General features: G+C 36.9%; 1 protein-coding gene across 3 annotated transcripts in view; it reads left to right on the forward strand.

The window, feature by feature from the left end:
• The window catches only part of LOC113513223 (uncharacterized), a 41,541-nt gene extending 29,217 nt beyond the window's left edge, over positions 1 to 12,324 (forward strand). For 2 of the 3 annotated variants that reach the window (XM_052903611.1, XM_052903613.1), the window contains 3 exons: positions 223 to 314; positions 1,655 to 1,766; positions 7,349 to 12,324. In XM_052903611.1, coding sequence (XP_052759571.1) covers positions 223 to 314; positions 1,655 to 1,766; positions 7,349 to 7,580 — 436 coding nt within the window. In that variant the 3' untranslated portion in view covers positions 7,581 to 12,324. The remainder of the gene's footprint in view (positions 1 to 222; positions 315 to 1,654; positions 1,767 to 7,348) is intronic. The other variant, XM_052903612.1, reaches the window with a different exon arrangement.
• The last annotated feature ends 2,056 nt before the right edge of the window (positions 12,325 to 14,380 follow it).

A 14,380-nucleotide genomic window follows, 5' to 3' on the forward strand; every position in this document is an offset into this window, starting at 1 on the left:
AACAGAGTTATGAGGTAAAGTTTCTTCAGGGTCGGCAACGCACGCGTAATGCCTCTGGTATTGCAGGCGTTCATAGGCTACGGTAACCGCTTACCATCAGGTGGGCCGTATGCTTGTTTGCCACCTCAGTGGTATAAAAAAAAAGAGGTAACAAACATACAAAAAAAAACCGAATTGAGAACATCATTGGACAGTGATTTCGATGAAAAAATATGTTTACAGGGAATCAGATAACCCAGTGCCATTGGATTCGGAGTTATGTGCCGAGATATTGAAGAGTTTAGAGGACGCGCCCGACTCTGATGATAGACCAGGTAAATGTACAAATATTTTATACTAGCTGTTACCCACGACTTCGTCCACGTAACCATTCACTGACCAAGATAAAAAATAGCCTATATCCTTCTTCATCCCATATAATATATATATGTACCAATTTTTACACTGATTGGTTAAGATAAACAAACTCCCTTTCACATTTAATATTAGTAAGGATTTATAATTTTATCAGTCATTTTTTTTTTTATTACTTATATCGCACAGTTAAAAAATAAAAAAATATTTTTGATCGTGTGTCCGAATCTGTTTAGATAAATAAAAAAAACCAAAAAAATAATAAAATTTGCTTCCTTTGTCCAAATCTATGTTGTCGTTTTAGGTAGCAATCATTATATTAAAAAAAAAAGTAACCTAAAATCATTTATATGCACGAAGCGCTTTTCGTCTTCCTTCATCATGCGTATTGCACTTCAGCTGCCCGCTAACGATATGCTTTCTTACTGTACTGGGTTGACTGGAAGAGATCTCTGTCAGAGATAAGTCCACCCTTGCTCACAACATTTATAAAAAGATTATTTTATATGTAACGTACAAGTGCAATAAAGAATATATATTGTTTAGGAGCGGAATTTTCTCCCTGCTTGTTTTTCCATCCAAATATAATCTGCACCAATTTGAGGCAAATCTGAATAGGCTATTCATGGACCCGCGAGCCTCATCTTAAACCACATCATCTCTTTTCATCAAGTGAGATAATGCTCAATCACAGGAACCTTCAATAGTAAAAAAATACCATTTTTTAATACTGTGCTGTAAGGTCGTGTTATTTATTTATTTAAACTTAAATGCACAGTGAAACTATGTACATATGGCGGACTTAACACCGGACGGTGTTCTCTACCAATCGACCACTGGGCAAACAGAGAAATAAGTAGTTAGTTTAACAACTTGTTAGCAAGGGAAGGCTTATCTCTAAAAGAGATCTCTTCCAGCCAACCCAGTGTAGTTAGAGAGAAAAAAAATTAATTGGCGGGTAATCTATAATAGATATATTAAATTATAGATATATAGATAATTATTATAATAAAATTATATTAAATTATTTATAAATGCATAAATATTTATATATATATTCTTTATTGCACTAAAACATACAGTAACAACAATAAGTTAATAACAATATTAGCAAAGGCGAACTTATCTCTAAAGGAGATTTCTTCCAGTCAACCTAACGCAGTGGCATAGGAACCTAACCTACATAATTAACTATATTTGAAGAGCAAATGAAACAATGTATGTCTCAAACAAAGTAACCAGCAAGATTAAGTTTAAAAGGAAAGTTAGAAAAAAAATAATAAAGTAATTGTGTACGCAGAGTGCGTGGAGCGGTACCGCGGCGGCGGCAGCAGCGAGGCCGGCACCAGTGACACCAGCGACGCGTCGCCCGACGACGAGCGCGACAGCCGCCAGCCCGGCGACCTCTCCAGGTATACACATATACCACATATAGAAAGTTTATGCTATCTTTTAAGTAGATCCATCTAAAATTATATCCTTTCATATAAAAAATAGAATTTTCTAAATCGGTTTGTAAGTAACGGAGTTATGAGGCGACAAACATGGAAAAAGAACTAGTCGGTTAAATATAGAATGTAATTACAGGTTAAAATTAACTTTTAATTAATAAAGTGTTTTATTACTGAAACTGAAGACTTTGTGATGTATCTGCTACCCTCTTTTAATAATAACGAGCATAATTATATCTACCTACATATATATTAGTAATGGGAGACTTGATGCGCTGTCAGTAATAAACCAGTATTCTTGCATACCAGTTGTTATCACTTCGCGAACCATCCTTAATACATATCAGTGGCGACGAGGACGATCCTACCTACAATAAAAATGTCTTTTATAGGAAATATACCTATTTTTGACTATAAAAACTGTGAATGGTCTATTTTTAAAGGTCGATTAATTCAATTTTTAAAAGTGAATAATGTGAAAGATGACTGTAAATGTGCAATATTGATTACGCATTTATCGGACAACTCATACCGTCTAGTGCGTAACCTAGCCTACCCTGAAGAACTGGAGACGCAAAGTTTTGAAAACCTGGTGTTATTACTCGACAGCCATTTTAAGCCGAAACAGTGTTCATTCGCCGACAGAGCAAAATTTTATTCCGCAACAAGAAACTGCGGGGAGTCACTAGGAGACTGGACGGCACGACTAAGAGGTTTAGCAAGTTACTGTGACTTTGGTGTTGCCTTGGATACAAATCTCACGGACCGTTTCGTCCTAGGTCTGGGTCCAGGTCCTGAACGCGATAAATTGTTTGAACAAAACGTTTCCGAGTTAAAGTTAGCACGTGCCATTGAAATCGCGGAAAAGGCAGAATGTGCTAGGGATGCAAAGGCATTCGTATCAGACTCAGTGGCTGTGAAGGAAGAAGCGATATATAAGTTATCGTACGGATCTGCAAGGAGAAATTACGGCGGTAATGGCGGTGGCGGTAGTAAAAATGGCGGTGGCGGCAGTAAAAATGGCGGTGGCGGCAGTAAAAATGGCGGCGTCGCGAATTCACGTGCGGCGTGGACGTCGCAGGCTAGCCGCGATCAATGTAAATATAATCACGAAATACAGTGTTTAGTATGTGGTATGAAAAATCACAGTGAAGATAAGTGCCGTTATAAAAATTACAAATGTCAAAAGTGCGGTATTAAAGGGCATTTAAAAAAGATGTGTAACAAAAAAAATAAAAACGAACATGTTTACGTAAATCAAATCGGAAAAAATGATTCGGATAGCGACACCGGATGTGACGAGTGCCAAAACTTTAATTTAAGGTATGTAATTAATAATAAGCCGATACGTATAGATTTGATGTTAAGTAATAAGTTCGTGACCATGGAATTAGACTCTGGATCAGGTGCATCAGTCATTTCAAAAAATATGTATAACGACATGTTCTCAATGCATAAATTAATGTATAGCAATATTAAAATGTGTTTGTATAATGGACATAAAATTTCACCTTTAGGGTATTTTGTAACTAAGGCCATATTTAATAAGAAAACAAAAACGTTGAAAATATTCGTAGTAGATTCGACCGGCCCTCCTCTACTGGGTCGTGATTTTATGTCCACCTTCGATCTTGTGTTAACTACAAATATTAATACCTTGAGTTATGATATTGATGTAAACACATTACTGGAACGTTACCCTAACCTATGGCGAGATGAGCTCGGCAGCTTTAACAAGTTTAAAGTTCATCTACAATTAAGGGAAAACGCGGTTCCAAAATTTTTCAAGGCTCGCCCTATACCCTTTGCCCTAAAAGATAAGGTAGTATTGGAATTAAATAGACTGGTAAATCTAGGTATATTGATTCCAGTTAGTAATTCGCGTTACGCAACGCCTATTGTACCGGTGTTAAAAAAAGATGGTACAGTAAAAATTGCCGGCGATTACTCTGTTACATTGAATAAGGATTTATTAATTGATAAATATCCTTTACCAAGGATCGAGGAGGTATTTGCAAAACTTGGTGGAGGTGAACAATTCTCCAAAATTGATTTAAAAAATGCATATAATCAGTTTTTACTATCAGACGATTCACAAGAACTTACGACAATAAATACACCGAAAGGGCTATTTAAATATACGCGACTTGTTTACGGCCTCGCTAACGCACCAGCTGTATTTCAAAAATCGATCGAAATAGTGTTGTCGGGCATCGAAGGTGTAAGTATCTGGTTAGATGACATCTGTATAACAGCTTCCACAAAAGATAAACATTTAGAAAGGCTAGAACAAGTACTGAGCAGATTAGACGACGCCGGTTTACGATTACAAAAAGATAAGTGTGAGTTTTTGAAAGAAAACGTTACATACCTAGGGTACGTAATTGATAAAAATGGTTTACGTACAAGTCCAGAGAAAGTAAAAGCTATAATGAATTCTTCCGAACCTACGAATGTTACTGAAGTAAAAAGATTCTTAGGTGTAATTAATTATTATAGAAATTTTATACGGAATGCGTCGAGTATTATGAGCCCGCTTCACGAGTTGTTACGGGACGGCGCTAAGTGGGAGTGGGGCGAGCGGCAGCGGCTCGCTGTGCGCCGCGTGCGCGCTGAGCTCGCCTCGGAACGGGTGCTGGCGCACTTTGACCCGGCGGCGCAGCTAGTGCTCACCGTGGACGCGGGGCCCACTGGCCTCGGGGCGGTCTTATCACAGCTTGACAGTGAAGGTCGCGAGCGTCCACTGGCTTTCGGTTCTCGTTCACTCTCGAAGAACGAACGGAATTACAGCCAAATACAGAAAGAGGCTACGGCAATAATATTCGGAGTGAAACATTTTCATCAATATTTGTATGGCCGAAGTGAGCCGTTCATTCTTAAGACAGATCATCGACCGCTAGTCTCGATATTTAATGTTAAAACGGGAATTCCGACTACGACCGCGCTACGACTGCAAAGGTATGCTATTATTTTGTCGGCATACAATTATGTTGTTCATTATATTAGTAGTGAAAAAAACGTAGTTGCGGATTATTTTTCTCGTGCACCGGTTTCGGAAACAATATGTGAAAGCGACAAAGAGTATGACGCATACTGTGCCATAAATTTTTTAGACGCGGCTTCATCGGCGGTACTGTTTAACAATGTAAAAGAGGCGACTAAGAAAGATAAGACATTACAAACTGTAATCAAGTACATGAAAGTGGGGTGGCCGCGTAAAATAAAATGTAAATCAATTATTCCATTTTTTCAATGTAGGACTGATTTACAATTTGAAAATGAGGTTTTAATGCGCGGTCATAAAGTTATAATTCCGTCAGCATTGCGTGAACGGATGTTACATGAACTGCACAGTACACACTTAGGTATAGTTAAAATGAAGTGTAACGCGCGCGGTAGGATGTGGTGGCCAGGTATAGACGGCGACATCGAGCGTTGGTGCGGCGCGTGCGAGCAGTGCGCCAGCGTACGTACCTCACCGGCGCGCGCCGCGCCCGCGCCCTGGCCGCGTCCACACGCACCTTGGCATCGAGTTCACATTGACTACCTGTCTGTAGGGCAACGGGTGTACCTAGTAGTTATTGACTCGTTCTCAAAATGGCTAGAGTGTATTCACATGAGCGCCGGCCTCACCACTCAAGCACTTATAACTAAATTAAAACAAATTTTTTCAGTTTTCGGTATACCTAACACATTAGTTTCAGATAACGACGTCAAAATAAATTGTAAAGAATTTAATAAATTTTGTTCCAGTAATGGTATTAAATATATTACTTCTCCAATTTACCACCCATGTAGCAATGGGCAAGCGGAAAACTCTGTCCGTACATGTAAAAAAAATGTTAAAAATAGTTTTAAAAGAGACCTCAAACCAGTGTTCGCTCAATGAAAAATTAATGGGTTATCTATTTGAGTACAGAAACACCATACACTGTTCTACAGGTCAATCACCCGCAAAATTAATGTTTGGTAGAAATCTAAGATCTCGACTTGATTTAGTACTGCCTACAAAACATAAATATTCGTATAGTGAAAACAGCGACAGGAATAAAGCAAAACCCAGTAGATTTTTTTAAAAATGGTGACAGGGTATTGGCGCGCTGGTACAGTGCTAGAAAGAAATATTGGAAATTAGGTGTAATTGTAGACACTATTGGTAATAGATTATTTAAGGTACACATTGATGATCTAAATACTACATGTGTTAGACACTTAGATCAAATAATACACTACAAGTGCGGAAAAACCATTGATAATGGGAGAAGTAAGCCACAAAACATCCACCCTTGTCCTGTGTACGGCCAGGGGACTCCGTCATTTTCACCACCCCCTACCGTATCAGTATTACCACAACAACTGAATGAGCAAAACCTGGTTAACACATCTTCGGTGGGGGGTGCGGAAGATAACGAAGTGCCAGCCACAAACGTAGCAGATTGTATTATTCATTCTGATGGTAATGTCTGTAGAGTGGTGGAACGTGAGGGCGAGGATTTGGTGGGACAGGAACCGGAGGTTCAGATACCTCAAACTACATCTACCATTCAGAATCCAGTCACCATACAATCGTCGCCCGGACGTTCCAAACGGCCTAGAAAGAAAGTAGATTATACAGTTTTCTTTAAGTGAAGGCCTAGTTTATTTTGTTTAGTATTAAGATATTTTTAGATGTAAAATGTACTTATTAGGCATGGACAGGCACCCTAATAAAGTATTGTTTGTTTTTCCAACAGGTTTCAAAATTAGGGTGGAAAGATGATGTATCTGCTACCCTCTTTTAATAATAACGAGCATAATTATATCTACCTACATATATATTAGTAATGGGAGACTTGATGCGCTGTCAGTAATAAACCAGTATTCTTGCATACCAGTTGTTATCACTTCGCGAACCATCCTTAATACATATCACTTTGCCTATGAAATATGAGATGAAAAAGGATAAAAAATTTAAGTCTACTCTAACATGGCGCTTTCACCTGCTACAGTATTATTTAGAATCTCTAAATTTTTTGTCCCTTTTCAATCTGTTTGTTTTTTTTTCGTTTAATGAATGATGAAATGGTGACCTTGCCAGTGCTATCGGTATACTCAGACCAGTGGAAGGTGACGAATTTAACAATAATTAGTTATAATGGTTTCCAGGGGAAATCGAGTGAAAGTCAACCTAATAAATTGCGAATAAAAGTGTTGCTAGTCCACATTACAAAAAAGCCCTTTCTTCAAGTTTCCACGTTCTTTGTTTTTTTTTTTTAATGCGTGAGAAGGATGAAGAATAGTAATGCGTAGCGTAACCCGTAACCCGTCTGTGCTAGCGGTATACACGCTGGCGGGGCACCAGTAAGAGATGATAAGTGAAGATGAAAGCAGGTCAGTTAGCCCATCGTGACGAATTTCACACACGATGGTTTTCAGGCGCAACTGCGGGAAGATCGATCTGATACTGCTAGCAGTGGGGCTGTTATTGTCCATTGCTTACAATCCCTTTCCCCCTTACGTTCACTATTAGGACATTCCTAGTATAAAACGACGCACTTTTGTAGCAGGAGCCGAGCGGGGTCGGGGACTAGTACGACGGCGGGCGCGGCGGCGGCGGGGAGTGGTGCGGCGACGGCGGGGAGTGGTACAGCGGCGGCGGCGGCGGCGGCGGCGGCGGCGGGCGGCGCGGCGTGCCGCTGGACGCTGACGGGGCGCGGCGTGCGGCTGCGCGCCGACCTGGCCAGCCCCGAGGACGTCACGCTCGACGCAGACCGCCACGTCGGCACCTCCGTCTGAGCCAGCGCGCACGGCCCTATACGCACGCTACATAACTTGACCATACTCCCTCTGGGCTTGGCTACAAATATTTAAAATTAATTATGCCCATGTGAAATTTATAAATGGATCGAGCATAAGTTGTCGCTTGATTATGCATTTGCTTCTCTTATGATCAACTTCATGAGGGTCAAATAATCTTCGTTAAAGAAATAGATTTTGAATTAAGCTGTACTTATTTCGTTATGTTCACGCAATATATTAGTCGATTCCGACTGATTTTTAGCGATTTTAAATCGAAAAAGTGTACCATCATTCACCATCCAAGATTTTTTTTTTATATTTGGATCAGTTTGGAATAAAATCTCACATTGTTTCTAATTTGAGCTATATTTTCAAAATTCATACAAAAAGTGTCTACCGTGCAAGCCTCTATATACTTATAGAGTATGTTCAAGTTATTTATCGCGAAATGTAAATGTGTTTCAACAAATAAGAATACTCATTAAGCTGGTTAGCTCTCTATGTAATAACAACCTCACATTTGGTGATATAATTGATCAAAATAGTTTATAACTCACACTGCCTACATTATGAGCCTAAAATACGTTCGGCTAGCAATAATATACCCATTGTATGTAAAATCTGATCGTTACAGTATAATTTCTAATAATGTTAACGCAGTAAATGATGAAAGAATATTAAGATTCCAATATATTATCAAAATATAATTTTAATCACTCCTCTTTATGGCTTGTCTTTATTTATTTTTATAACATACAAATTTAGTCTTTAATTACTCTTGCCTACAGTTTATATTTCGTTGTACTACTTTTTGTTTGTGTCAAAAAAGATTTTATTTTAATATATACTTAAGACATTGTATGTCCATAAGGTCGATATTAGATTGCATTTGCTTTAGTTCGAGAGAATTCTAATAGACGTCACAAACTAGAGGCTCGGTATAATAGGAAAGCTATCTTAATTCTAAAAGTTAAGGTTTAATATCGCGTAGAAACTTTCAATTGCTAATATTAAGAGTGATTAGAGTGGAATTGAAAAGACTCTGTTACTATACCTCGGATCAAGTGCACTTTGTCTCAAACAACGATAGTGCTTGTATGTAAAGCTGTAAGGTTTATATTCCTTCGTCTTTAAGTGAGAGTTATAGATATTCGATTGAGCATTTAAAAAAAAAACTATTCTCGCATTTATTAAGATCTCTTCGCGTTTGTTTAAATTAATTTTATGTTTGTATTAGAACAACGGCAGCTTTTGTAACAAATTATACAAATTATTATTATAAACTAATTAACTTATAAAACTTAATTTTTGTGCATTTTTTCGTGCCATTTCTATTTCTCTAATAAAAAAAAATACTAACTACAAACATTTCAACTCGCAGCGTTGATATATAATTTAAAAAGTATTCGAATACACCGGGTAAATACTTTTTTATAAACATCATTTCGAACTAAAATATTCGGTACTAATGTTAATAAAATTGAATAACTTTCCCCAAAGAGTAAAGAAAATATTATAAAATCATTCGTACCAAATCGATTGTGTTACCGTGCCTTTTGTATTTCGAATTGCATAAAAAATTGACGATTCAAACAATTTCTTTTTTATATCCGTTCCGTTATACGTTGTATTCGATTTTTGAAAAAGACACCACGACCGTCTAATCTCAAATTCTTTTTCCCTCATTCATAAAGTCAATATATCGGAACAAAAAACTCAACTGAAAAGGGATTATTCTTGTTCTGTCATTCGTAAAAATGTTGCCATCTCTAATAAATAAGCATTGCTATTAAAATATTAATTTGAGAGTGACGAAACGTACTAATTGTTTATGTTTGTATGAACGATACAGTTTGACTACATGGTGTTTACGGGCCAATATTGAAAGTAGTATATTTAACTATTTAAACACTGTTAAAATCATACAAATTACTTGTACATTATATCGTCATAGTCGTAGAATACTGACGGATCTGACAAAGATTACATATAAAGATCCGTCAGTATTCTACGACTATGACGATATATGACTTGATAGTTTAGAACCTAATATGGCTCTAGTTGCAGCTCTCTATCACATGATGCTTTATTTGCTATAAGCACATGCAATGTTAGTTGATACGCTTCAGTATTAGGCGACATAGTGTGAATTTTATTTCGTATTGTGCACGTTTAGTGTGTAAATAATATATTGTGCCTATATTTAGGTAATCACGTAGCGTATAGACACTGGCGAATGGCTTAAGTATGCTTTTAATACCACGTAACTAGCGCAGTAACTTTTACGTACAAAATATACATTTGTCTATGTGTATGCACGACGGGAATTTAACTAACTTACTGTGTTTGTTGTTTCCGACGATTGTTTCGATTCTATCTAAACGTCTGTCATTTTTGACAGTCGTCTCGCCTCGCGCCGAAACTACTGTCAAAAATGACAAATACAGTTGTTACATCAACCGTTAACTGTCCACTGCTGAACGTAGCCTCAGCCATAAGGGTTTTGCCGGTATTTGCCACGCTTGACAGCCAGGTTGGCAACCGCAGTTTGAATTTTGGTGATGTTTTAAGAAGGACGCAGCTGCCCATCATCATCATCATATCAGCTTTTAACTGTCCACTGCTGAACGTAAGCCTCCCCCTAAAGAGGGTTGGGAACCGCAGATTAGTTTTTGGTAATGTTTTAAGAGGGACGCTGCTGCCCATCCCTCGGTCATAAACTCCCTTAAGCGCCTCTTACGACACCCACGGGAAAGGAAGGGATGGCATATTCTATGCCGGAACCTAGACGGCTACGGCATACACAAACAAAAGTTCGTTAAATTCCCATTGTGCATGTATATAGACATCGTATTAAAAAATTAATATAATTTTAAAAATAAAACATTTTTTTTTGTGTGTTTGAGAAATTTGTACCAAGAATAAAGTGGTGATAAACAATACTACATTCAAACGTTACTAGCAACATGGTGATGAATGATAAACTAGTATGCGCGACGTATTTGCTTGCCGATTGCGTGTTGAGTGTAATTTCGCTGACTTACCGCGTTAATAGGTAGAATTTACGTATAAAATAAGTTATTTAAAATACAATTCGTAACAAAAATAACAATGTACAGTAATTTAATAATGTATTTAAACCAGAAACCTTTTTATTCCAATAATTTGTCCATTTTTCCTCCTTAAGGGATATCCCAAGGTTTTCAAATGAGACAAAAAATTATACACCCCTAGTGTTGCAAGCACCCATAGACTATTTACATTCAGATGGGCCATATGCTTGTTTGTCGCATTCGTGATATATATATATTTTTTTATATATAAATTCTAGATGCTTATTTCGAACTGTATCGCCGATTCAGTCACGTACATATTATGCAAATAACTCGTTACGTGAACTGCCTACAACCGAGAGATATTGTTCAGCCTTATTATTTTGTTTTATCGCGTGAATAATAGTTTAGTTTTACAATAAACCTAACTGACTATACATGCATTTTGTCCCACCACCGCCACCTACTAGGCCCATTTTTTACCGGAATAAAAAGTACCCTATTCCTCAAGTTGGAGTTCTCAAGAAAAAATTATATGTACGTTGAAAAAAAAATCCAAGTGTCAAGTGCGAGTTGTACAAAGATTGGACGTGTAAAAATCGCAGTATCGTGTATTAACCGTATCTATTAACGTTACGATCACGTTCGCCTTCACCCGATATGCATGTATTGAAAACTTGATATTTATCCGTGAAGCAGTTGTGTTTGCATGGCTGTGTTTCGGTTTGAAGGGTGGGATATGGCGTGAATTTACTGGGCACAAAGAAATAACATCTGAGTCCTCAGGAATGGCAACGCATGGGGGGTATCATGGGCGAAACAGTATAGTCTGTTATGTCCATGGTACTGCTCATGTCTATAGGCGACGGTTACCACTTTCCATAAGGTGGGCCGTCAGCTTGTTTGCCATTCTAAGTTGTATAAAAACAAAAAGTACCAATATTACCAATGCCTACTTTTCTTTGAGAGCATAATATTGATTGTATTTTTAATAATTCATTTAATACTGTGATACTGGCAATCTCACGAACATTGTTTTTTTTTATTTTTATTTTATAATAAAGAAATTTGTATAAGAATTGAATTTGTGTCTAACTTGTTAGTAAGGTGTTCACAGTATGTACTTACTATGAATAATAATTCATTTGTTGCGTCTTTCTCGTCCTTATACACAAAGACCTTTGATATAGCTTACCGGATAATGGCTCACGTTCCCTGCTGAACAAAATAGAATTATTTCATACTAATGTTATTAATATAATTTTTTAAAACTTATCATTTTTATCCGATGTCAACATATCGTCATAGTCGTAGAATACTGACGGATCTTTATATGTAATATTCGTCAGATCCGTCAGTATTCTACGACTATGACGATACATATGTAACGGAAGATTAATGAAGTCGCTGTGTTTCTCTCGGTTCCGACAATTGTATCGACTTTCGAAAGTTCTCTTCAAGGGGCGTTTGACGCTTTACGTCACAGCGTCTCGCCTCGCACTGTTATTAAATATCAATAAAATATATAAGTTGCTTTAGACAGTTCAAGGCATCACGATTTAAATTAAGTTTCCTTGATATATTCTTTGTGTATAATTATATTTGATAGTACTGCAATTAAATTCTTATTCATAGTATATTTCGCATAAAATTTTAGAATAACTGTAGAATAATAATTTTGAAAATACCTTTACAAAAAACTGTGAGCTGTTTTTTTTTATAATTAGGTATTTAAAAATATATATATATACTTATGTGGTATACAATAAAATTGACTACGTTCACAAATCACATATTAAGCTTTTCAAGAAAAAATTTATGAAATGCGAGATTGATTTATTTGTTGTGAAACATTTGGCTCGAATTTATGCATCTCATTTTTATGTGATTCTTTGTTGAAAATATATGTGTTATACTCATGGTCGTAGCTAGGGGGGGGGGGGCATTGAAGGGCAATGCCCTACCTTAAAAGGTCCAATGCCCTACCTTAAAATGTAAAGCCACAAGAAAATTAAACAGATTCGCTTTTTCGAAGTCACTTAATTATGGCTTCTACCTTATCAAAAAGATCTTTTGCCCTACCTTAAACTTGGGTCTAGCTACGGCCCTGGTTATTTTTAGTTGAAAGTCGATGTTTAGCCTCTCAACCGAATGGCATGTCTAGTCTAGCCTAGGTTAGTTTGGCAACTCATACTTCTCATGAGATCTGATCGATTAACCACACCTAAGTGTGATGGGACTTCGATAATAAACTATAACAAATGGTTGGCTAGCACACTTTGAAATATAAAGTAATTAAAAAAAAAAAGTGAGAATAGAGTGTTCATTTGCCGGTGAGACTGGTGTTCATTCTTCATCTTGAATAAAACAAAGTCAAATTACGACTGTGTAATCAGAGGGTCTACCATGAAATGAAATTCTGTATTTTCGAACTCAATTTCATGTTTTTGTTCGTACCGAAATCGACCCAGTAAATGGAGCTTAACATTTCGTTCATCATAAATCCTATCCTAATAGTCCAGAGGAACGATATTTTAACATTTTTAATAATTTTAAACAGCATGTATTATGTAATTTTAAAATCAAATTTCTGTTTCGTTCGTCGTGGTAGGCCCTCAGGGGGTCTACCATGAAATGAAATTCCGTATTTTCGAACTCAATTTCGTGTTTTTGTTCATACCGAAATCGGTCCAGTAAATGAAACTTAACATTTTTAATATTTTTATATGATATTTATTATTTAATTTTAACCTCAAATTTGTGTTTCGTTCGGCTACGAAATTTCTGGAAACATTTCATAGTAGACCCTCAGTTATATCGCATTTTCTAGATTATTAGAATGCATGTTTTGATTAGATGACCATCATGACAGAAGCTTTATTTAGATCGGTTAGAATTAACTTTAAGATGTTTATCGGTATCTAATACGTCGAATAGGTTAACAGCTATTACACCTTTTTGGGCGACTTCAAAAAAGGGAGTCTCGAAACTGTTTCTTAGTCTTCATGTAACTCAATCTATGTTTCCTATAAGGAAATGTTTAAATGGCTGTCAACCAAATATACAGTGAATACGCTGAATTAAAACGAAATTCCGCCTTCACTAGCACAGATATCGATCGGCCTACGAATGTTGAGCATGCTTAGGTACTAATGTATAGTTAAATCGAATTAATGAACAGACGGTCATACCCTTATATGTATCAAATTTTTATTTTGGGGGGAAGGGATTGTTAGTAATACAGACTACCAGTCCCATTGCTAGCAATACAGAGAGGTCAGGTCGACCTCCACGTGTTCCCCCTTGGGAACTGTCGTGCTGGATTCCAGGTGTATCATCTCTTATTGGTGCTCCGCCAACGTATACCGTTAACGTAGGCGGAGTTACCATTCCATTATTATCTATTAGAAAAAATATTTTGCACAAAAACGTCAATTGATAAACCAAAATAATTCATGTTATTAAGGTGTTTAAAATGCCTTATAAATCCTCTATTTTAGAATTACAAATTAAATTAAAAAAAAAAATTTCGTGTTAGCCTCTTGAATCATAAGAACGTTAAACCTCTTATATAACTATTATTTTAGCTGTGGAACTGTTTTGTCCCTTTCTTTTGTGCAAAATTCTCAATTTGAATGAAAGTGAGAGGTGTTCGTTTTCATGAATATGGGGTTTTTTTTTCGATGGGTGAAAATGGTATGGTAACCCCACCTGCGCTAACGGGATACGCTGGCGGAGCACCAG

Source organism: Galleria mellonella, unplaced genomic scaffold, assembly GCF_026898425.1.
Source record: "Galleria mellonella isolate WM207_F2 unplaced genomic scaffold, CSIRO_AGI_GalMel_v1 utg139, whole genome shotgun sequence".
NCBI classification, from domain to species: Eukaryota; Metazoa; Arthropoda; class Insecta; order Lepidoptera; family Pyralidae; genus Galleria; species Galleria mellonella.